The sequence below is a fragment of the Lynx rufus genome, unplaced genomic scaffold (assembly GCF_022079265.1).
Source record: "Lynx rufus isolate CCGP_SWC_20201006 ecotype Redwood Valley unplaced genomic scaffold, mLynRuf1.p SCAF_3, whole genome shotgun sequence".
Classification (NCBI taxonomy): domain Eukaryota; kingdom Metazoa; phylum Chordata; class Mammalia; order Carnivora; family Felidae; genus Lynx; species Lynx rufus.
The window spans coordinates 50,319,972-50,346,859 of record NW_025814845.1 but is presented as its reverse complement, the minus strand read 5'-3'; the positions used below and the strand labels follow the sequence as shown (position 1 = coordinate 50,346,859).

At 33.9% G+C, this 26,888-nt stretch overlaps 1 protein-coding gene across 4 annotated transcripts in view; it reads left to right on the top strand.

The window, feature by feature from the left end:
• The window catches only part of EPHA5 (EPH receptor A5), a 341,103-nt gene that overhangs the window by 48,086 nt on the left and 266,129 nt on the right, over nucleotides 1-26,888 (top strand). For all 4 annotated transcript variants that reach the window (XM_047091371.1, XM_047091369.1, XM_047091370.1 and 1 more), the window contains exon 3: nucleotides 24,698-25,361. In XM_047091371.1, the coding sequence (XP_046947327.1) occupies nucleotides 24,698-25,361 (664 nt within the window). The remainder of the gene's footprint in view (nucleotides 1-24,697; nucleotides 25,362-26,888) is intronic.

The following is a 26,888-nucleotide window of genomic DNA, read 5'->3' as shown; positions in this document are numbered from 1 at the left end:
GGTGGTTTGAGGAAGTGAGGCTTTCAGGAGGTCATTAGCTCTAGAGAGTGGAGCTCTCAGGATGGAAATAGTATCTTAAAAGAAGAGTCAGGGGAAAGGTTGCTCTCTCTCATTCTCTCTCTCTCATTCTCTCTCTCTTTCTCTGTATGCCTTTCCATCTCTATTCCTTTCTTTCTCTCTCTGCCATATAAGACTATAGCAAGAAGGTGTCCATCTACAAGCCAGGAAGCAGGAGCTCACCAGACACTAAATCTGCTGGGGCCTTGATCTTAGCCTTCTCAGCCTCTAGAACTGTGAGAAGTATTTGTTGTTGAAGCCACCTAGTCTATAGTATTTGTTATAGAACCTGAATTAAGACAAGTGTCAATTTCTATTTTTTTTCTAAAAGAGTAATAAGGTATAATGTGGTCAAACACAGAAAAGGCAACGAGAACATGAGAACATGGGAAATATCTCTCTCTCTCTCTCTCTTTCTCTCGCTCTCGCTCTTCCCCTCTCTCTCCCTTTCCCCTTCCCCCATTCTTTTCCTCTTTCTCTCTGTCTCTTTCCTGCTCAAACTACACATTCCATAAAGTGAATATGTATTTACTAAACAAGACAGACTTTTAGGCAAATAAGGAGGGCTAGAACTCTTGAATTAATGCCCAATATTTCTCAAAGTGAGGTTGTACTAAAGATTGTCTGAAACAGGAAATAAATGTGTTAAGCAAAAGGAGTTCTATACTCAAATAAGTTTGAGAAATATTAAATGGAATTAAACATTTTTCTCTACCTACTGCATTATACTAAGCCTTTAACATATTAATGGCCATGCATGCTATCCCACATTTGATCAGGAAACATTTCACCCACTGTAACATCTTCATGAAGAATGCTCAGTAGAACACAGGGTAGGAAACATTTTATTCAAACCAGTAACTTGTTCTTTTAAAACCTATTTGAATGCAATGATACATAAAAATAGGAGTAAAGGAATTTGTTTTTGTCCTTTATAATAATGGCATATGGAACAGTGCCTAAAAATCACTTTCCTATACATGCCTGGAAATTTTGTCTAAGGCACCATAATAACAACTTGCTTGTCTGCCACTGAGAAGTATAGCCTCCACCTAGTTGAATGGGCCATATTAGGCCTATTCTACATCCATATTAAAGAGATGCAGAGAGCTAGACATTCAAACTCCCTTGGAGAAGATTTCAGATCTACTTTTTCCAAGGGTCAGTGAAAGAAATTCCCTTTTCATCTACATAAATAAGAAACTAAATAATTTATTTAGCTTGTACTTTAATTAAACATCTATATAATCTCATCTATTGCTTGTTGGTAGGACAGAGAAAGAAACCATGTGAAATCCCACAGAAAGTTATATTGACCTAGTGTCTTATAAAAGTCTATTACATGCAGAAGTGGATTTCCTAGGTAAAACTTTGATTTGAAATTAGATGACCTTGCATATAACCTTGAAATGATGCCATTGAACTTAATTTCTTGATGCAGTTGTAGGTTTATATATTCATCAATTTGTCCAGCAAATATTTATACAACAAGTCATTTGATGTTGTAGAATTACACTAGGCATTCAAGATACAAAGATGCAATAAACATTGATTTTTTAAAAAACAAGTGTTAGGACTGGAGATTATATCATTATACAATTGAATACATAAAATGGTTCAAGTCTTGTAAAGGTTTTTCACAGTGAACTTTGGATTCTAAATTGAGATGAATAATATTTAAATATTCTATCAAAATAATGCGGTAGCTAATAGTGATATTTTCTAAGGACTTTGGGGAATATAGGAAGTAATTCTTTTATTTAATCATATGTTGGGCTTCTGCTGCAGTATTTATCAAACCTCAGAAATAAAAAATATTTTTTTTGTCATTGCAGTAAATTAGTGTTTTATTTCTCCACTGCCAGTGGCAAATTTAAATATCAAGGACTGTTTTACCTGATCCTCTTTTCAAAGTGTAAAATTGTTACTCAAAGTATAACTTAGCTATGTGATATTCCGTTAACATTTATTGAATCACATTCTTTAAATAAATATTAAAATAACTGCTAACAAATCCACAACATACCGGGATCCAGATGCTGGTTGTATCAGCTGGTGATACCAAAATCAGTTTTACTTATTTTTAACGGTAAATTGAATCATTTATTATACTGTGGACCATTTATTATCATGTAGCTGCAACCACAGTGACAAGGAGATTTTTAAATTTAGCTCATTTTTTGCAGTGGCCTCCTTTTGTGAATTAGGTCAGGTAGGTCAATTACTAAATCTTTCTGGAGATGAGAATATTGACTTACCTCATAGGAGAACTAGGAAAGATATTAAGCACCGTTTAAGTGCTTGATATCTTAATATTTCTGAATGTCATAGCTGGCATCATTTGATGACTGGAGAACATAACAGCTTACTTTCTTTATTATATATTCTGTGATTGCATCCGCACATGACACGAGGTGCATTGGTAACATGAAAATCCATCATAGATGTGTGTTATCTGTACATTCATATAAAAAGAAAAATAGTCATTTTATATATTTTATATAATAAATTGGCAATTTTAGAAAAATAGATTTATGAGGCACAGTACTCTTTACATGGCTTTCTCTATTATCTTAGTCTATTGTTACATTTAGTGGATTTTCCCCCACAACATAACTCTATATACTTCTTTTACATTCTATAATTTATGTAGGAGAGCACAGACCATCAAACTTACTTTGTTCCATCATAAGGGAAAATCCTGTTTTCTTAGGTATCTAAATCTTAAATATCATTAGTGCTATAGTAATAGGAACAATAATGTACACTGAACGTTGAAATCTGAGGTGGTCATTTCATTTTTGCCAATTGCTATTTTTAAATAACAGCTATTTTTAAATGCCCATTTTATTTATTGAATTTGTTAAGTTCCTTAGAGAATGAAATTATTTCCCATAATTCATGTCCTTAAAGACATCTATCTACCTTTGAATATATCAAAATATGAAGAGAAAGATAACAATGGGAATTTGTTCTGTTACAATTTTAAAAAGAAAGGCAGTTCTTTTTTATTTGAGTTTTTTTTTGAAGTTTTATTTATTTGTTTTGAGAGAAAGAGAAAATGAGAGAGTGGGGGCAGGGAGGGGCAGAGAGAGGAGGAGAGAGAGAATTCCCAGCAGGCTCCACACTGTCATTGCAGAGCCCAATGTTGACTTTGACCTGAGATCATGACCTGAATCAAAATCAAGTAAGATGCTTAACCAACTGAGCCACCAAGGCACCCCAGAAATGCAGTTCTTAATAGCAATAAATGAATGTTCTTGTCCCATCTATAGTTGGCAAGCCACACATCCATCATGTGTGGCAACCACACTCAATAAATTTGTGAATCACTACTATGAAAAGCATCAAAAATTACAAGTAAACTTAAAAGTATTCAATTTTTGTTTTTGAAACGTCACCAAGATTGCCTTTGCATTTGAACTAATTCAATAAAAATTTTATTTTGTAATTATTTTATCTATTTAACTTTTTCTGAACCATGATTTTTTTTTTCTACTTGACTCTTACCTCCATTATCATAAATCTCTCCAGGTTTTTTGGCTGAATTTGGATTTCCTAGTTTCTGATCTGTATTATAATTGCTAACAGTGAAATGTGAAGTTATCTATTAGATCATGGATTTTACCTTTGTTGTCCATTATTCATTAGTTACTGATGGAGCAAATATATGCGTTTTGGCATTTTCTGAAGTTTCTATTGTTAATTATACTAGTTGCCATACTGCTGTCAAAGCACTTTAATGTAATTTCATTATGAATTTTTGTTACATTATATGACACTCAATAATAGGTAGATATGATCTATTACCATTATGTGATAAGGAAGAAAGAGTCCTATTCAGACAGGCGTTATGGAGGCACTTACTACAGAGTTTTTATGCCTCAGTCTCCATGAAGTAGCCTTTTCAATGGTGCTTAGAATTCCAAATCCTGGAGCCTCCTGCTTCATGTAGCCATCTTGGAAAGCCATAACAGAGATTTAATATTTCCTTTCTAGTAATTATCAGGAATCCAACATTATATGTGATATCTTACTATTATATACCTCCTTTGAGAGTGTCTTAGTTATAAATATAATGTAAGAAACATGTGATTGTCTTTCTTGATCACTAGTGTGTCTCCAGAGCATAGTACATCATCAGTATAATTGCTGAATGAATGAACGACTAAGTGAATGTGTGGTTGGAAGGGAAATTTTTCCTCATTTTCAGAAATATGGATTCAGATCCCTGGGAATATTGTAAAGAGCTGTGAGTACTAGGCATCCTCAATTATAACTTCAAATGTGCTTCTCATAGAAATAATGTCATATACATTAATTATATATTGCATAAGTTAATAGCCTCATGTGAGACTTATGGCCTAGGAACACAACCTCTTTTAATAAAAGTGTTTTATTATGGATATATGATTCTTAAAATTCAGATAGGGTAGTTACAAATAACTTGGGAGTGCTACCTTTTCATAAGCTAAACTGCCTAAAGTCATGTTATCCAAATCAGTTGATTTGGATAATAATAAATAATAAATTGTTACATAAAGAATATATACCCTTAAAATTAAGTATTAATACATTATTTGAGAGTTCCCAGTCTTGCTGAATCTCTAACATGACACACCAACTTTTCTGCTCTTATTAATAATTGAAACTACATAAACTTGAAGTTCAAATACTGTGCACAGTTTTCCTCAGAAGCCAGACCAATTTAATTCTGGGAGACATCATTCATTTCTTCTTTTTCACAGACAAAACCCAACAAGTATCTCCTAGAATTGTAATTGTGCTATGCAGCAATCAGTAATTTAAAAATTAAACTCAAAGCACTCCTTAAATAAAAACTCGTCATTATTATGACTACCCTCTATTATCACTATTGTTTCATTAAAAAAAAAGAATTCGAATTCCAAACTAATAAGAAACATATAATCCCAAAATAAAGAATATTACGATAAATTGAACAAATTTGGTGTTATGAAATACCTAATACATTTTTCTCATTTCCTTAAGAATTAGTAAGCACTTTGTCATGTTCCATTAGCTAACGTTTGGGAATGATGTGAAATTTGTATCTTCATTTAAAGACTGGAACACCTGACCTCTTGTCTGTGGTTTTTCCGAATCAGCCATGTTTACTCTGCCTAGGACACATTCTGGTAAATTTGCCTAGGTCCATATGTAAACAAATAAACTAAAGCGTAAGTGGTTTTCGATAAAATTTACACTGCTGTGATGTTTACTATCTTTTCTAACTCAGTGTATCCTACTTGGTAGGTTTAATCAAAAGTGTAATAAAATTACAGTTCATCTTTGTAGACTATGCCAAATAAAATACTATTTAAAGGTGATTCTAAACAAAAAATTGCCCTTTTGTAAAATAAAGCAATCTGAACAGAATATACTTACACAGGATTCCTAGAGCATGTTAGGCCTGACTGAATAATTTTAACCTGAAGACTTTTATCTAAGGTTTAATCATACCCCTTAAGTTTCAGCAAAATAGAATCTAAGTGAAACTTTAATCGGAGAATTTAATGGACTGTAGCCTCTCCCCGAAGTCAGAGTACTGATGGTAATGTTTGTGCCCAATGCACCCACCCTATGTTTTCCCAAATTTCTAACAAGCTCAGAAACACATCCACATACAGGCACATACAACCAAATATTACATATAGGAAAATACCTAGAAGATTATCCCAGGATTAAATGTGCCAACATGGTAGAAATTCTAATAAAAACATTACATGCTAGGACCCTGTGGAAGGGTTTTCTGTGAGTACCTCAATATTTGAACTCATCTTCTTGTCTCTGGACACATGATTTTATTTCTAGTTCTGGATCTTTTTTATTTTTTTATTTTTTAATGTTTATTTATTTTTGAGAGAGAGAAACAGAGCACAAGCGGGAGAGGGGCAGAAAGAGAGGGAGACACAGAATCCGGAAGCAGGCTCCAGTCTCTGAGCTGTCAGCACAGAGCCCAACACGGGGCTTGAACCCATGAACCATGAGATCATGACCTGAGCCGAAGTTGGATGTTTAACCGACCGAGCCACCCAGGTGCCCCATTTAGTTCTGGATCTTAATTTTTCTAATGGATTATGATTTCTGGACATTTTTCACTTTGGTTTTGGTGCCTCCATTCATTTGTTCAATGAAATAACATTTGTTATAAACGTTTTTTGTTCTGGTGGTATGCATATTATAAATGGAGAAATGAAAGAAAAACTTCATGTTGCTCATAGTCTAATGGAGGATATGGGTTATAAATATTAATTCATAAACATACTCACGTGCTTATTGTGCACCAATAACTGTATTTGGCATTGGAAATCAAATATCTTAAAAATTAAATGTCTTACCTTCACTTTGATAAAGTTGAAAATCTAGAGTCATTGTACCAATACATTTGTTAACTCCACCCCACTTCTGGCCACATAATATTTACAACTTGTGGGTGTAGGTGTCTCCCGAGTTGGTGCGTATTGTCATAGCTAGCATATGTAAAGAAGGAAGCAATTTGTAAAAAAAATAAGTGATGTTCCCCCTAATGTTCTTATTCCATTTTTTTTTGTCTTCAACCTCATTAAACATGACTGCAGTGTTCATTATTCAAACTTGGCTCTATGGTGATTAAGGTGAGAATCATTTTTGCAAGACCAATGTCTGAGGTTAGCAATTACTGCATTGCTTTTCCTAATGAGTTTCAATATATTGTGGAAAAAAATCCGTTCATAGAGATACATATGAATGTCTGATACACGTGTAAGTATTGAAGCATGTTACTCCCTGAATATTCATTCCTCACTTCCTGTTCTTCCTCCTTTCTATCTGTAAGAAAGAAAGACCGTATCACCTTCTGTTTTTACACTTTGTATTCATGAATGGGGAAGGCATTGAGGCCTTTATAAGTTTGTGAAAATCCATTATCTGATTCTTCAAGTTACCTGGATTATTTTCTGAGTACATTTGTTTCTTTTTTGTCCCAGAAAATCTTTTTTTAAAGTTTTTTAATGTTTATTTATTTTTGAGAGAGAGAGAGAGAGAGCGAGCGAGAGCGTGAGTTGGGGGAGGAACAAAGAGAGGGAGACACAGAATCCAAGGCAGGCTCCAGGCTCTGAGCTGTCAGCACAGAGCCAGATGCTAGGCTTGAACCCATGAACCGAAAGATCGTAACCTGAGCCGAAGTCAGGCACTTAACTGAGTGAGCCACCCAGGCACCCCTGTCTCAGAAAATCTTAATTTCTTTTCTGTTTTAGCAAACTGTTAGCTAAACAAAATTTCACAGTCTGCTTTCATCTCACAGCAATATATGTAATCCCATTAAAGAACTGAAATATTATTTGACTTTGATTCTTCTAGAAAGGGTTATATAAACCTATAGATAGGAGATTTTGAATGATTGTCAATTCTGTATAGCTCTCATAAACAAAATATAAATAAGGTAGATTTAAAAACTGAAACAAATTTAAAATGTAACATATCTCTGTAAGCTAGCTGAAAAATGGTAGTCACTTGCTCACAGAAAAAAACAAAAAACCAAGCTGAATAGGATTCCATTATAATGAAGGAACATCGTGTTAATTTGATTCTCAATATATTTGAAAGAATAGTACGCATATAGATTGAAGGAAAGTGAATAAACTTGAGGGAAAGGGAATAAATTCTTTTTAAACCAATTTAATTTCTTTCTCTGTATTTCCAGACCTGAAACCTGGATGTTATCTGGGCCTTATACTAAGATGAGCTATAGTTTTGACCATTTTGTTTAGCTTTCTATAATGTCAACCACAGACATTCTCAAATAGTAAATTTAGGAACATAAATATGTTCAAAATCCTAAAATAAAAAAAATAGAATGGCTAATGGTGACAAGAATCATTTCTCATAAAAATCGTTTTTCTTAAGAAATGGGCTTGGGATGTTGGAGAAAATAGGTCAGATGACAGAATAGGCTATATCATGAAAGGAAGGCTTGCTATGTAATGTTTCCTTCGTGCATAGTGTAAGTTTCCTTGTGATTTCTACTTGGAGGATTTGAAAAGAAGAATCAATTCAACAAACATCTACAAAGAACTCAAGTATCTTGCTGAAGGACCCAAAATATGAATATATGGTAATCCTTTTCTCATGGAACTTTTTGCTTAATTTGAGAAACAAGCACAGTGCAACTATTTGTGATCAGTGTAGTATAGATCATTCACATTTATTGGGCATTTTTATAGGAATCTAGTTAGACATTTGACACACCAAGAGAGGCTGCTTAAGTGCCAAAAGGTCAAGAGTCAGGACTCTGATGTAATACTACCAGAACTACAGCCCCACAACTCATTAACTTTACTAGTTTTCCCATCTAAATAACAATAGCTTCCTCACTGGATCATGGTGTGTTAAAATATGTAGAATATTTAGAAAAGTTCTATGCACATTTTAAGTTTTTAATACATTTTTAAAAATTATTAATCATCATATATAATTAAAATACATATTCCTGGGTCCCTGGATTCTGTAGGTCATGTGTCATACCCTAAAATCTTTGTTTTTAATAACAACTAGAAGTATTTGTATGATTGACGATTAAGCCAGTGTTTAGAAACCTCTTTGTAGGTCTCTAAATTGAGCTGGGGAATAAAGAAAGTAGGAACTCTACAGTTGTATTATCAATTAAGAAAAAAAGAAGAGATATTAGTATGAAAAAATATTTTAGAATGAAATAAGAAGAAAAAAGAGATTGAGTAGAATTTATATATATACGTATTAAGCTCTGGTGTGTGTGTGTGTGTGTGTGTGTGTGTGTGTGTGTGTGTTTGTGTGTGTTTATGTAAGCATGACCCCATTAAAATTGAATGGGAATTCTGTGCATACAGATATTACCTAAGAAAACTTGGCCCATATATATATACATATGTCATGATACTTGTCATGTATATATATATATGAGACTTACTTGGTATATCTCTTGCTGAATGTTTAATACTGTCACCTTTAAGGTAATTTAGCTGAGAAAAAAAAATGAGTTAAGGTAGTTTAAATAGGAAAAAAGTTACCTCAGTCATTATTCATTTTCCATTTAGAGTACATTTTCAAAACTAGGCTGCACAAATCAAATTCAATTTTTTAATATCAATATATAGCTTTTGTAGTTAAAATATTCTTTATGGTTAGTAAATCTAACTTGGGTAACAATTTACATTCTATTATTAAATACCAAAGCTCCTCTTTTAATGTCTTTCTTCTAACAAAGAGACTCCCAATTTTTTAAAATCCTTAAAATTATGTATATTTGTATGTTTATCTAATACTGGTTTATGAAATTCTGAAGAGTATTAACTTCTCAAATATAATTTTAGGTCACTGTTAGACATCATTTTTATGTAGGAAGCATTAAGTTGTTTATATAGATTAGTGTGGAGTGTTATCAATGAGTGTACGTGTGTAAATAGTTGGCAGGTTGTCAATATGATCAGTTTATTTTTTTCATGGATCTCTTTGTGGCATACTCCTGTGACTAGAACAAGTATGTATTTTACTTGCTTATTAGCTCTACTTAGTTATAAAAAGAATGTTTAAATATGGCAACATATCAGAATTATAAATGCGGTCATCTCATAAACATAGGTATATACTTTGTTGTTGAATGTGAGAAAAACATTAAACTAAATGATTGAGGCATATTAATTATTCTGTAAAAATCATTGCAAGGGGGCGCCTGGGTGGCTCAGTCGGTTAAGCGTCTGACATCAGCTCAGGTCATGATCTCGCGGTTGGGTTCGAGGATATGAGCCTCATGTAGGGCTCTGTGCTGACAGCTCAGAGCCTGGAACCTGCTTTTGATTCTGTGTCTCCCACTCTCTCTGCCCCTCCCCTGCTCATGCTCTGCCTCTTTCTATAAATAAACATTAAAAAAAATTAAAAAGTTAAAAAAAATCATTGCAAGAATGAACAGTGTCAGCAGTAAGGTTATATGAAAGTGTAAAGTAACTATTTAGAGAAAGATCATCAGGGAAGTGTTTCTTTGGCACCTGAGTAGCTTAGTTGGTTAAGCATTCTACTTAGGCTCAGGTCATGATCTCGCAGTCTGTGAGTTTGAGCCCCTCATTGGGCTCTGCGATGACAGTTCAGAGCCTGGAGCCTGCTTTGTGTCCTGTCTTTCCCTCTCTCTCTCTCTCTAAAATAAAGAAAACATTTAATTTTTTTTAATTAACAAGAGTGTTTCTGCCTTGATGATACTATAATGTGGTTAGCTTTAAAACATGGCTGTAAATTCTTGTGACTTAGAAGTAGTACACTGAGACTTTCAGTTAAAGCAAAAAATTTCATTATGCATCTTGAGATCTATAAAACATTTTTCTGCTTTTTAAAAATTTCCAATAAGTATTTACTTTGTTACATTTTTGGAATTATTAAAGTTTTAGCATTTTTTTGATTTGATGTACTTTTTAAAAGGGTTGCAATTAAATATAATCGAAAAATTACCGAGATTCTAAATCTTGTTTATCAGATATATAGCAAAGAAACTTTTGTATTTCATCTTACAACTTACCTTCTTCATTTGGGCCAGGTGAACCAAATTGTGTGAACTGCAGTCAGTAGGGGCTCATATATACATTTTTTGTTTGTTTGTTTATGGATGTGGGGGTGAGTGAAAGAGAATCTATGTTCCAGCATTCGAACTTTACATTTAGCCTAACCAATTAGACCTTGTCATGATAGAAATTTCAGATACCATTATATCTTATTTTATGAGAAAAGAAAAGAAGCTAGTTAGAGCAAACCTCAACATCACATGAAATAAATACACTGTGCTTTGCATGAATCACTGATGTTTTTAAATGTTGGGCTTTAACCATTTAATACAATTTTCTAACCTTCTGAGACCTCCATGGGCTTGCCGACTTGTCACTTACCAGTGATAATTAGGAACAGAGATACATGAAATACAGATAAATGAAATTCACAGTGACTCAGGTAGCCTCCTTTTCCACTAGATTCAATTCTCTTTGGTATAAAACCTTTCCTGGAGCTGCCAACTCTTAACAACATTTGACAGAATTCAGTTTAACCTTCTCTCTCTTTCCTTGCCATTCTTCTGGTGGGAGTTATTATTGAGAGGAATAAAATAGTGGCCAGAGCAAAAGGCTGGCAACATTTCAGGGTTGACATGCCAAGTGTTCTCTGACTAAATTGCTTCTAGAAAAGGGAAAGAGAAATAACTCACTTGAAAGTTCTTTCTGTTCCCTTGCTGTAGGTCCCAGCACATCACTGAGTAAAGCAGTAAATCAAATGGCTGTTTCTATTTTCATTCATTTGTTCACTTATTCATTCTTTCATTCGTATGTATGTACACTCAGTAGATATGCGTTGAGTTTATACAACTCTCCTGGCATAATTCTAAACATTGGGGGTATGCAATTGACAACAAGTTTCTTTGTCATTGAGTGTAATCAGTTGGAGGATACAGACATGTAAACTGACAAAGGAATATAAATTAGGTACTATGAAAAATATGTCACAGTGGAGTAGCCAGAATTTAAGACGTTATAATATGGCATCCTAGTGAGTAGGTACAACAAAGCAATTGTCAGTCAAAACCATAACTTAGAATTTCCCAAAATATTTGCTGTGGAGTGTTCAGCAGAATGCTCATATGTGTTACAAATAAATGAGTTCTTTGGCAATGAGTGTGGAAAATTATATAATATATATACTTAATGGGATAATTTACTGTCTAGCTTTACTATACAGATGTGTATACTATGCAGATTATACATATGTAGAGAGCTCTCAAAGCTTTTGATTTTAATATCTTAGAAAAAGATACACTAGGAAGAATTCCACAGTTGCCTTGCTAAAAACATTTGTTTACAATATAAAAGATTGCAAAGATGTATGTACCCCTATGTTTACTGCAACATTGTTTACAATAGCCAGAATATGGAAGCAGCCCAAATGTCCATCCTTAGATGAATAGATAAAGAATATGTAGTTTATATATGTATACAATGGAATATTACTCAGAATGAAATCTGCCATTTCCAACAACATGGATGGATTTAAAGAGTAAAAAGCTAAGTGAAATAAGGCAATCAGAGAAAGACAAAACAAATGAACATGGGAAGAAATACAAACAAAAAATAGACTTACTTATAAAGAACAAACTGGTAGTTGCTAGAGGAGAGGTGGGTGGGGGGATGAGTGAAATAGGTGATGGGGATTAAGAGTATACTTATTGTGGAGCACCTGGGTGTGTCGGTTAAGAGTCAGCTTCAGCTCAGGTCATGATCTCAGGGTTTGTGAGTTTGAGTCCTGTGTAGGGCTCTGTGCTGACAGCTCAGAGATTGGAGCCTGCTTCAGATTCTGTGTCTTCCTCTCTCTCTCTGCTCCTCCCCTGCTCTCTCTCTCTCTCTTTCCCAAAAATAAATGAACTTTCTTTCTTTTTCTCTTTCTTTCTTTCTTTCTTTCTTTCTTTCTTTCTTTCTTTCTGTCTGTCTTTCTTTCTTTATGTTTGTTTTTGAGAGAGACAGAGACAGAGTGCGAGTGGGGGGAGACAGACAGGGAGACACAGAATCCGAAGCAGGCTCCAGGCTCTGAGCTGTCAGCACAGAGCCTGATGTGGGGCTCAAACTCATGACCTAGGAGATCATGACCTGAGTTAAAGTCGGACACCCAAACGAGTGAGCCACCCAGGCACCCCTTAAAATAAATAAACTTAAAAAAAAAGAGTACACTCATTGTAATGAGCACTGAGTAATGTATAGAATTGTTGAATCACTATTTTGTGCACCTGAAACTAATAAAACAGTGTATGTCAATTATACTGGAATTAAAAATAAACAAAATAAAAATTAAGAACATTTACTTCCCACAAAATATTTAGTGGGATTTTAGTTGCATGGAAAGTACTTTGAGTGACAGTATTTAATAACTACTTTAGCTTTATTTCAGAGTTAAAAAGAAACAAAAATAAAGTACAGAGTAGAATTTTGGGAATAAAAAAAAATATGGCTGTGCCTTGGGAAGTACCAGAAGAGTGACTTTCTTTTACTCCATTTATTAGTTTGCATCGGAATGACTATTTTCACACAAACTCTGTCTTCCTCTGGGAGACATCATGATGTAGTGAATTAAAACATGAGCTTTGAAGTCAGATATATCTGAATTCCAAACATTATTGATATTTTTCTCTAATCATGTAACATTTTATCCTACACTTTCATCCCTATATCTCTCAATTCTCTCCTCTATCTCTCTCTCATGTGTATATGTGTGTTTTATTTATGTTTAAGAGTATAGTTAAAATTTTAGTGTTTCAAAAATTTTTCATTTTCCCCATATCATGTATTTGTGAACTTCACATAAAGGAATTAATGTTAACTCTTGTACAATGTTATATAGTATAAATATAACACATTTTATTCATTCTTATTAATGGCATGTACATTGTTTCTTGTTTGGCCCCAATGTTTGGCCAACAATGTGGGAGGTAACATCTTGACATATGTATTTCCAGTCACATATGAAAATGCTAGTGAAAAAAATAATAATTTGCCACGTACTGCCAGATAGCTCCCTGAATTTGGCTACTAATGCATACTCCCAGCAGCTACATAGAAGATTCCTTGTTCCTTATAACCTTTCTAAAACTTGATTCTATACCTGCCTACTTTTCTCCTAATAAACACACATTTAATTGTATATAGATTTATTCTTTCTTAAGTATAACCAACTGAAATTTGAATGGAGAAATATTATTAAAGAGCTTGAGATGCCCAGGAGCTTACTGAGCCATCGTCATTAAGAACTGTTAGTTATACACCGGGTGAACTATCAGTTGTATAGCAAACAAAAGAATAAAAGAATATAAGAGAGAATTACTTCTTGTAATTATGAATATATTTTTTATCATATCAAGAGTCTTGTTTGCTCATCTACAAGTAGATAGGGAAGTGTCAAATAACATCTAGGTTTCATTAGACTAAAAAAGTCTATATCTGTATAATAACTAGATTTTCCTGTTATGTTTCCAACTACTAGAATATACTGGTGAAGGGTATTGCATTGATAAGCAGATAAAAAGGCAGTTAATAACTTATTTTAATTTCAAGATTAAAATCACAGTACAAAATTAATTTCAATATTCCCATTTATGGTTACTAATCTAAGAAAGAGACAATTTCTTGAGAGAGAAGAAATAATATATGAAACAAAGAGAAAGAAACAATATATGAAGGGAAGAAGAAAAGAAAAACATGTGGGCAGAAGACCCAAGTAGGTAGAACAAATGTAAGATTTATCTTCTCTACTGTTGCAGTTCCACTAATGCTGTAAAGATTTCATATTTGCCTAGAATTCTTAGAAAAATCATTTTTCAGAGTTATTTCCAAATTACAGAGTTAATAAAATTCAATAAAAATATTTAGATTGAATTGATAGGTAAAATAGCTTCTGTAAAGATTAGTCATCCCTGTCTTCAGATAGTGTTCCTTGTTATAAATTTCCAGTCTATAGTATAGTTCAAAATTAAATTTGCATTAAACTAATGATCAAAAACATGTAAACATAGACACTGACATTTTGAAATTGTCATTTTAGAACTATCACTAAACATTTTGAATGTCCATGTTAAGTTTTTGGTAAGAAATGTGTACTTTTTGGGCTCCTGAGTGGCTCAGTTGGTTAAGCATTCGACTCTTGACTGTTGATTTTGGCTCAGGTCATGGTCTCACAGTTCATGAGATTGAGCCCCATGACTAGGTACATGCCAAGAGCTTGGAGCCTGCTTGGGATTCTCTCTCTCCCCCCTTCTCTGTCCTTCCCTCTCTTTTTCTGCCTCTCTCTCTCTCTTTCTCAAAATAAATAAAATTAAAAAAAAAAGAAATGTGTGCTTTTATTCAAAGAGCTATATTTTGTTAAATCAATTCATTGGCCAGACAAGGCTCAACAAATGCAGGAGGAGGGATTTGCAATGGACTCATATTTTGAAATATGACTGTTCCTACTTTTATTTCCATATCAAAGAAAGAAGCACGGGGATTCTGAACAGTAAAACTGTTCCCTATGGAAGTTCAAGCTCTAGACTGGACAACAAGCTAAACATAGACCGCCTCCATTTCTACAGAATTTCATTAATACAGTTGTGGCCAGAGAATTCACTGGACTTTAGTCCACATTATGGCAATATAATCTTTCAAATTTGAAGAAGCTTAAATTGTGGCTGTTTCCCAACAACAAAAAAATGGGATGGAAATTTGTGTTGAATAGCCACTGATTACAAGAATATGATTAATGTGAAAATTGAAATTGATTTATGAGTATTGTTGTCAAGGCCTACACCATAAGTGCAATATTATCTATTGAGAAATGAGACCAGGATAAATGAGACCAGACTAGAGAATACGGACAACATTATATGTTCTGATATATTTTATAGGCTGGATAAATAATCCAGAGTCACAGATAGTTTACTGAAACCTTTATTTTTCTTGCCAGAATAGCAAGGATATAATTGTATCTATTTTGCCTGAAACATTAAGTGCACCAAAGGTTAATATACTTTATTTTCATTAAATTGAATCCCAAGTAAAATAGTTTCTTTTTTTTTCCCATTTACTGAAACTTTCATGTTGCTTGGAAAAGAAAGCTTCCCCACAGAATTTTTAGCTGCTATGAGAGGACAATATTTATATTAAAGAGATTAGTAATGACACTCTGAAATTTTAAGTATTATTGAGACCATATACATTTTTTTTATTTTTTTAAAAATTTTTTTTAACGTTTATTTATTTTTGAGACAGAGAGAGACAGAGCATGAACAGGGGAGGGGCAGAGAGAGAGGGAGACACAGAATCTGAAACAGGCTGCAGGCTCTGAGCTGTCAGCACAGAGCCCGACGCGGGGCTCGGACTCACAGACCGTGAGATCATGACCTGAGCCGAAGTCAGATGCTTAACCGACCAAGCCACCCAGGCGCCCGGAGACCATATACATTTAAATAACACTAGGAAGACCATTTCTAACATCTCACAGAGATTGTCATGAAGGAATTCTTTAGTGTGTGTGTGTGTGTGTGCATGTATTTATGTACACATGTGTGTGTCCACTGTGAAATCCTGAAACAGGAGAAACATATGACTTCTTAGATCTTAAAATATTCATAGTTAAGTATATACTCTTGCTTAAGTAAGTATGTAATTGAGATCATGGGCATTTCTTTAGAAAGGATAGAACTTTCATTGTAACATAAACATTTTTGTTATATCACATGAAAGACTATTAATATTCCCACGGTTTTACATGTTACCAAATGTTGGACCGACCATCTTTTGGTATAACATGATAGAAAATAGATAGTGGTAAGCCACTGTAGCTTAAGCATGATGTTCATTTACAGTGTAACTGAAATGGACCTAAACTAGATCACGGGGTTATAAATCTATTTGTTTTTATTTGCTTCTTTTAAAATTATAGCTCATGGCACAAAATCACTGACAAACTAGATAACAGGCACCATATTTAATGGGACTGCTTTTTAATGAAACACTAATGAGATCATTTAAGATTTTAATTCAGTTTATTAGTTTGTTAATTTCAGGCATACTTACCCACTTAGCTACCTTTTAAATTATCATCGACCATTGACCATACATTTTCCTAAGTGAATTTTTGAAGGAAAAAAGCCAGATTTTAAAACTTGAAGTATTTACGACATTTTTTTATTATTTTATATGAAACTATTTAGTATATGTCTTTTTTTTTTTTAAACATTTATTTATTTTTGGGACAGAGAGAGACAGAGCATGAACAGGGGAGGAGCAGAGAGAGAGGGAGACACAGAATCTGAAACAGGCTCCAGGCTCTGAGCCATCAGCTCAGAGCCCGACGCGGGGCTTGAACTCCCGGACCGCGAGATCGTGACCTGGCTGAAGTCGGACGCTTAACCGACTGCGCCACCCAGGCGCCCCTAGTATATGTCTTTTTAAATGAGGAATAACAATTCATTTATAAGCAATCATGATATATACATTTTGCTTTTAGATTATGTTCATCACAGTATTTACTAGGAAGTACTAATTTTTGCTAAAATCATGACCTTTTCTGTGAATATTTTGTCTAATATGGTCCTTTTGATTTTTCCCTCTCCAATTCATTTCTTCTGCACTTGGATATTTTTTTTTAACAAATGAAGAATTCATTTTTTTTCTTTTCATTTATTCTTTCCCTTTTTAAAAAGTTACTGACTGTAGCATTAAAGAAAAGAAAAAAAACTGAATTATTTTTCTAGGGGAAAAAAATGTACTCTTTGCCATTCGTGTTTAGTGCTGTGTACAGATTCTCAATTGTCTATGGATTTCCCTATGAAAATATTCATATAAACTTGAAATTTTAATTTCTGTTTTTTTCAAGTGTTTTAATTTGTTTCATGAATTGAGTTTGAGCCCATAAATATTTGTACTATTCCATGGGCAATAAAGTAATTGGCTTCACCTTTATTCCTACACAGAAAATTAACTGAGCCATTTCCAACAGTATTTCTATATCATACTCGTGAATTTTAAAGATGTTTTAAGTACATCAAATGCCTATCTGTTGCAATCTTTTTCCACTAAGATATTATTGAGGAAATGGAATAAGATTGTTGATTGAAATTATTTTTGTAGAAAGTTTATATATTTTGTCATATTTATTTACTACAGAACCATAGCTATTAGATAAATTGAAGTTTGGAAACAGCAACTCTATGGTATGTATTTATTCTTTTTAAATAATTTTGTCCTGATGATTGTGCATAAAAACCAAGATGCTTCTGTTATTCAAAGGACTGTGCATGGTCTTGATCCAAAATTCAGGAAATTGATCAAGGAAGGATGAGTGTTGTAATTTTACAACAGCCCACAATCTTATCTTTTGAAAACAAAATTACCTAGTTTATTAGTTTATGACAAGTTTTCTCTTTTGTTGGCTAAAATGATCTCAAGTGCCACCAAAATTTATGCATTATAACTTTATCCCTTCAATAGGAGAAAACAATGTCAGACATATTAATGTGGCACTGCTTAGTATGACAATCACTCTAAGGCTCCGTTTACTTATCTACAAAATGCTGTAGTTGTGTTCCTTACGATTATGTCATGCATGTGGTGTGTAATGAGAATATTAATTTTCTCAAATGTCAGTTGACTCACTGTAGCTGTAAGCTTTTCTTCCTGTACTATATTAGTTGAGAGGTTTTAACATCTACGAGGATTACATCTGAATTACAACAAAATGTTTTTCAAAGCATTATGACCCAAGATGAAGTTTGATCTCCTATTTGACTCTGTGTTTAAGCATGGGGCAGCCATTGAACAGGCAGGCCCACTAGGACCTCCTATTTATGCCCAACATGCACCAGTCATAATAATACAGTATTTCTTCCTAATGAGGAATGGTTTGTAGTTGATAGTAACACATCAAAAGTTAATAATAACTATCAGATTAAAAAAAAAAGTTTGTCCCAACAATAATAGGATTCCTCACTTTTTGTGCCATTAATTTTGTTCCTAAGTCACTTAATTCTTTGAGGATTTTCTGGCTTAGTTTTTCTCAGAGGAAATGTCCTGGATTGAATGTCTTAGGTTATGGCTGACTTTTGCAGGCACACCAGACGAGTGAGATCAATTATACATCCAACAGAGAGGAAAAAGGTAATGATTTTATGTGAGCATAGTAAGTCTTATAAAATGTTATGGGAAAGAATATTAGTAATTGTTAATTATGCACCTGGGTAAAACAAAACAAAAAAAATTCATTTAGGTCTTTACTTGAATGTATTTTGCCTAATTTTAATCAGTATAGTAGACCAAAATAATAGAAAAAAATAACATGAAATAATGAACATCATTAGTGTGTTTGAAGTTTATGATTATTTTATATTGTATTTCCTCTGATTTTTGCATAGCGGGAAGCTTCCAGAAATTCTATACTTTAAGTAAACATATTATGAGGTAACAATTGGAATGTGTTGCTCACTAGTTATAATAGGTTAAGTGCCTTACCTCCAAATTTGGGCACATTGTCAAACTATTTCCCAGGCACTTTCTAAGATTATGGAAAGGTACTGCTCTTTTAAAAACAACAGTTAATTAGTAATTTTAGATTAGATTCCTTTCAGTGAAGTTAGCAAACATATAACACTCAGATACACACACACACACACACACACACACACACACGCTGCAAATCATAGCAGATGACATCTAAATGTATTTTAAATATAATGGGAAGCCTGGAATTAATTTCTTTTTGGAGCATTTCAAAATGCATCATACTTGGGGCGCCTGGGTGGCTCAGTCGGTTGAGCATCCAACTTCAGCTCAGGTCATGATCTCACAGTTCGTGAGTTCGAGTCCCGCGTTGGGCTCTGTGTTGACAGCTCAGAGCCTGGAGCCAGCTTCAGATTATGTGTCTCCCTCTCTCTGCCTCATCCCACTCATGCTCTGTCTCTCTCTGTCTTAAAAATAAATAAGTAAATAAACAAAAAAAAAAAACCAAAAGGCATCATATGAAATATTGTGATATTAAAGGATAATAGGCAATTATTCCTATATTCAAAGAAACATGTAGTAAAGATATTGCTACAAAGTTATACTTTGGGTATTCAGAGTAAGACTAGAAGTAATTGATTCTTAACTGTATTTTTATACAACTCTGCCAAAGAGGATCACTAAGAGAGTCCTAATATTGTTTGACTGAAATATGAAATAAAGTATAGTGCCACTAACTGATATGCTATATTCTGGATTTTTAATTTAATTTGTATATATGTGTAGAATAGTGAAGAAAGTGAGTGAAAAGTGAAAACAATATTTTAAAACATATTATGGTAAAAAATAAGATATCTAAACTGATCTATATGTTAAAATTTTAAAATGTGATGCTAATGAAAAATAGTTCTACAGGTTGATATACAACACTGAACTGAAAGTAATTGTATGAATTATTAAAATAAAGAAAATGTCTTAAATGCTTAGATCTTTATTATATTGAAGACTAATTTTCAAAAAAACATGAATTTATAAGCTGTCTTTCTTTTTTAAATTTATAAAATTCAGACAATTTACACAGAACAAATTGTATCATTATTCAAACAAACACAGAAGACAAATCATGCAACCATTTATTTACCATGTTTGAATTATTTCATATTTTGAATTAGCAGATCTCTGGGCTAAGGAATGTATACATGTTTGATATTCATTCATATGAAATATTTATCAGGTGTGCTAATCTGTGCCCTGTGGTATCAGACTCTGAGATATAGTAGAGAACAAGGCAACTAAATCTCTACTCTCATATTTGTGTTTCAGTATTAAACATATATATGTGTGTGTATACTGAGGGAGAAAGGAAGGAATAAAAAGAAAGAAAATAAAGAAACAAAGAAAGAAGAGAAAAGAAAGAAAAGAAAAGAGAAAAGAAATAAAAGGAAAGGAAAGAAAAAAAGGAAAGGAAAAGAAAGAAATTGAAAAGAGTAAAAGAAAAGAAGAAAAGAAAAGTTTATAGTTATATGATGCTGAAAAAAAATGTGAATTTCATTTTTACCTACTGGGGTAGCAGTTGATGATAGTGAATCAAGGAATCCCACACACAAATATTCACACCAAGGACAGAAATGTGCCAAGAAGAAGACAGATGTAGACACAGTTAGAGGGGATGGTCAGATGGACAGGGTTGTCATCTGTGAGTTTGAGAAAATCTTTTCTTTTGTCTAGTTTTCAATTTTCTCATTTCTAAAATTAACAGTAGGTCCAGATCTCTTAAGATCCCTTCTAATATTGTATATTAGACATTAAATGACTGGAATAGAGAGTTTCAGTTTTCTCTATAGTTTGTGTAACCAGTGCCAGTGGTGGGGTCTCGGTTTATGTATCTACGTAAGGTAAGAGCAGAGATTATAACTGGGGCTTCAGGCTGATAATATTTCCTCCGTACAAAACCAATCACATATTTCTATTTAGGTCTCTTTACTTCCTTCTGTGGAAGAAAGATACATAGAAACACAATATTGAAAACAGAACTGGGCAATAAGCACCCCCTGATAACTTGCAAGGTCCAAATCGAGACTGTTCACATGATGATTCCTACTGTGTATTTGAAGATGGAATATAAGGGAAGGTGCCAGCTGGGTTGTGTGTCCTGAGACAGTACTTTTAAGTTCTGAAGGAAAGAGATGTGAAGTATAGGCTAGAGGATAGTAAATGGGAGCCTCGCTGACAAGGTAAGAGACCATCAGAGCTTGGGGCAAGAAACCTACTAGCCCAATGAGAAAGGTGGTCAAGGAAAAAGTAGTTCTTGGGTCTCCTGGGTGGCTCAGTCAGTTGAGCGTCCGACTTTGGCTCAGGTCATGATCTCACAGCTCCTGAGTTCGAGCCCAGTGTCAGGCTCTGTGCTGACAGCTCGGAACCTGGAGCCTGCTTCAGATTCTGTGCCTTTCTCTCTGCCCCAACCCACTCGCATTCTGTCTCTGTCTCTCTCAAAAATAAATAAACGTTTAAAAAATTTTTTTAAAAAAAGTAGTTCTTAATGGTTTGGGTAGGAAAAGTCTGTAACTCCAACTTTTGTATGTTTATTTTGATACACATATGGATATTAAAAGAAGTCCTTTTGTTCGCCACTGCTCTGATGACTATGGCTGGCTTGTGATGCCAGGTCAGGCATAGAATTGGAATGCAACTGACTTAGAGATTTCCAGCAGGAAAAGGAGCAAGCCCAAACATCTGGGAAAGAAATCAAGTCAGCCTAAGCTGACTGTGTAAAACCAGTTCTTTAATCTTAAAACAAAGAAATGTGAGTAAGGAGGAAACAAACGTAGAGAAAAATGTGGGATGGGAGGATGGCTCTTGAGGAGTGGCCAGACCTGAAGAAAGGACTACAGCCACCATATTGCAGTGATCGTGTTTCCCAAATGTCCAGGCACATTGCTTGTAGTAATCAAGGAGCAACAAATACTTTTATTAAACCATGGGATCATAACAATTCAACAAAACTGAACCCAAAATACCATGTTTTCTGTCTGTGGCCTTCATTAAACCACTACAGTTTCCTTGACATGACATTTGCCAAAGTGTCTAGGAATAGACCTGCCACATTCTTAATTTCTTGGTTTGTGTTACTTTCTTTTCACCCCCTTTGTTTCTTCCTCATTGATATTATTTTTTGCTGAGGACAGCAAGAGGCCCACTTGGTATTAAAAAGGAAGAACACTTGTAAGAATTCAAAGTTTTATTTCAACTACTCAAACCAAAATAAATGATTTTTTTGTCTGTTTCTTAGCATGTTGCTGTACATAGGAGCAGATATTTATGGGAAAATGTATGTATTACCCAGTTGATTCTCTGAATGGCTTATGGCTATAATTATTTAAATTAAAGTCTTTCTGTTCCCTCATTAAAAATAGAAAATGTGAGCCTCCATTTATATTTTGGACACTTGAAAAGAAAAATAAATAAAATCCCACCATGATAGATTATAACATCAAAGAAAATTATAGTTCTTCTCTTCTTAATTAAGAATATTCGGAGAAGTAGCTGCTTATGCACATACTTTGAAATTATCACCTGAAGCAGTAACTATTAAGCTGTCTTGTCAAGTGCTGCTTGGCTTGCATTTTTAATAATATTTGTGGTACCTTGGACTTTGTACAAAGACTGTGAATTGCTTAATTTATAATCCTGGAAGATGCTGTTTCTCTGATTCCTCTTACTTGTCCAATTCCTCCTACTTGCTAGCAGTGTTCTATTGGAATATATGATGCAGAAATAGTTTTTTTTTTTTTTTGTAAATGATTTAAGGTCAAAGATTTGAAATCTGTGTTTTGTATTGGAAGACTGTGATAAAATAATCTAAAACAGATAATATAGCATTTTGATTTTCTTTTTTTTCAGAGAAAAAAATTGTTAATGCCATTTTCCGTTTTACTAATTCAAAGAATATATATCTATTTAGTTTTGGTACAGTAAGTTGATCATTTGTATTATTTTTATTTGGTTAGTTGATGTGCTCTTTTGCATGAAATATTAATAATGGCATTCAGTAACCATTTATAATAAAGAGATTTATAGCTGGATCACTTCAGGAAGCTAATGTAAATAGTTTAGTGACAGATTGCTGAAATAGAAAGCTGTTTTGGAAATCCGAGGCTAAGTAGAGTTTATGTACATTTTGAGAGAAGACAAAAGTGAGATTAAATGAAAGAACTAAGGCTTCACATAACACCATGATGTGAAAGTGGTTAAGATAAAATCTTGATGTCTTTCTCTTGTGAATTTAAGGAGCTCAGCAGTTTTTGCTCATTAGCACATTTTACTTATGCTTGTCTGATGGCAGCTAGAATTTTGAGAGGGACCATCTGAGGTACACGATTTATGTGCATCCCTTGTGACTCCACATTTTTCACATCTTTGTCAGTTGAGCAGAATCAAGAAATAATGCTCTATTTAAATTCATGTCTAAAGAGATGAAGTTTATGAAGTTTATTATCTATAATATTTAAAGTCTGAAATCAAACTCTGGATTTATTGAAAGTCAGTATGATTTCAATGCTCTTTGTGTTTCAGGGTCATTTTTAAGGAGATATATATATATATATATATATATATATATATATATATACACACACACACAGTTTTGTACACAGATTCTGTACAAGTTTAAAAGACTTCCTTAAATTATAATAACATCCTTATGGAGAATAAAAACTTGGTTCTATATTGTTTAGAAAGTGATTATGGTACACTGAAAGTCTAAAAGCTGGAATTTTATTGGGGAAGAGGTAAGTTTAGATCTCTTTGACCTAATATTTTGGAAGCTATATAAATCATGCTTAATTTTTTCTATACCTTATATATATTCCAAACTCTTAATGTCATTATTCATAAAATAATGAGTTGGTAAAAAGAATTAATGCATTCCCAGGATATAATAAGAACTCAGTATTCAAAATGACAAGGCTCTTCATATATAATGTTTGTCTCTATTTTATATCTGTCTCTAGGCTTATATTTCATAGATAAATCTATGAATAAGTTTAGCTATCCAATTTGCAAAAGAACCTAAACAGATTGGTTCAATGAAATAAGCATCTATTTTTAATTTTTAAAGTAATGAATTTTCTCTCACATTTTATTACATTGATGTGTTATTTGTAACATGCCAGAATTAAATAAATGTGGATTCACATGTTTCTTTATCCCTTCTTTTCCATATTTACTGCTTTTTTACTGTTGTCTTTTTTTTAATGTACTTCTTTTTTCTGTCACATTTTATCTACTTCCTTAGCTTTTATACTTCACTTTCTTCCAAATATACATCCTTTCACTGCTTGTTAACTGCACCCACATGAAGTTTTCTTCTTTTTCTCTGAAATACATGCTCTTTTTCCCCTGAAATGTGTGTGTGTTAACTTTTGAGTTACAGTGACTAATGTGCTATTAATTTACTTAATCTAAAAGGTATTTTTAAAGTTCTCATTATAGAGCTTCCTCTTCTGATACCATAGAGGAAGGCGGCAGAAATTTCTAGATCTGAAATAGTTTCCTTTGACTATGTTTACTAGCTATTTTGTAAATATTAAAAAAAAATTTTCTTTCTATTTTACATTATATAGTGGGAAGAGATTGGCGAAGTTGATGAAAATTATGCCCCTATCCACACATACCAAGTATGCAAAGTTATGGAACAGAATCAGAATAACTGGCTTTTGACCAGTTGGATTTCCAATGAAGGTGCTTCCAGAATCTTTATAGAACTCAAGTTTACTCTGCGTGACTGCAACAGTCTTCCTGGAGGATTGGGAACCTGTAAGGAAACCTTTAACATGTATTACTTTGAGTCGGATGATGAGAATGGGAGAAACATCAAGGAAAACCAGTACATCAAAATTGATACCATTGCTGCTGATGAAAGCTTTACAGAGCTTGATCTTGGTGACCGTGTTATGAAACTGAATACAGAGGTCAGAGATGTAGGACCTCTAAGCAAGAAAGGATTTTATCTTGCCTTTCAAGATGTGGGTGCTTGCATTGCTCTGGTTTCTGTGCGTGTGTACTATAAAAAATGCCCTTCTGTGGTACGTCACTTGGCTGTGTTCCCTGACACAATCACTGGAGCTGACTCCTCGCAGTTGCTTGAAGTGTCAGGTTCCTGTGTCAACCATTCTGTGACAGACGAACCACCCAAAATGCACTGCAGCGCTGAAGGGGAGTGGCTGGTGCCCATCGGGAAATGCATGTGCAAGGCAGGATATGAGGAGAAAAATGGCACCTGTCAAGGTAAGAATTTGCCTGCAGATCGGCAGGAACTGTCTGCACCAGCTGGATCACGTATATGTATTTCCTCCAATGATTATGAGCAGATGACCTTTTACTTTGCTAATTTATGGAGATTATTTCTCTTCAAGTTTGATTTCTCTCTTCTCAGAATTTTAAAATTTCTGGCAACGATCAAAGATTTAATGTAATATTTTACTGAATATACATAATACACACAGAGTGTCTTACTTGCAGTGTAGTATTTCATATTCATTTTACTTTCAGAAGTTTTATCTTGAGCAACTCAAACCAAAGGATTATTTCTTAGTGTGAGTATTGTCTGCTACAAAGTATTGTCTCTCCACGAAGAGAAAATAGTAACCTTACCTTGCTATGTAAAATTGAAATGCAAGTGTTAGATGTGACTTGTTTGGCATGCTTTTAACTGCCTTTAAAAAGTTCTTCAGAAATAAATTCAGCCATATGAACCCCATACGAAAATGCTGGTCAGCGTGTTGTTCACATATAATTGTTATTACAAGTTCGCTTTTAAAAATTTGCAAGTCAGGGGTGCCTGGATGGCTCAGTCGGTTAAGTGTCCAGCTTAGGCTCAGGTCATGATCTCGCAGTCCATGGGCTCAAACCCATGTGGGGCTCTGTGCTGACAGCTCAGAGCCTGGAGCCTGCTTCGGATTCTATGTCTCCCTCATTCTCTGCCCCTCTCCTGCTCGTGCTCTGTCTCTCAAAAATAAATAAACATTAAAAAATTTTTAAAAATTTACAAGTCAATATTGAATGCATAATAAGTAGTACCTGAGAAAATAACTTTGGAGATGGAGCCAACACAAAACGCTTATTTCAAATCAATTTATACTTGGGGAATTTTTTTTCTGTTTTATTTTCTTAATTGAAATGTGATCATGTATGCTATCCCCTTCATTTGAAAATATCCTTCTTTTGCCCACAAAGTGGTGAGTTAAACTTAGATGTTTGTCAATGGCTTTGGGGAACAGGGTTGTACTTTATGTCAAAGTGAAGAACAGTTTATGAGGAAGAAAACATTTTTACTTAAAAAAAATTCATTCATCCTTATGAACCTTTTTCTACCATGCTGTGCACATGCTAAATAGGTAATGAGACTTATTAACTGAAGAGAAAACCAAATGCCGAGAAGTACCCTTATCCCGCCTGGTAGCTTCAAGTACATTTTTTTTTCAAAATCCACTATATAATGTGAATCAGACTTGCTCAAGTTTGTTCAGGCCTGACTGTAAATTGATTATAGATCCAGGGGATGAAAACTAGGGAAATTACCTGTAAATCACAATGATTTTGATTAATTATTTCTCTCTAGAAACACACTGCAGCATTAAAAAAATTTTTTTTCAGGGCACCTGGGTGGTGCAGTTGATGAAAGCATCCGAATTTGACTCAGGTCATGATCCCACGGTTCATGAGCTTGCACCCTGCTCCGGGCTCTGCACTCTCTCTCCTGCTCTATCTGCACCTTGTGGGATTCTCTCTCTCTCTCTCTCTCTCTCTCTCTGT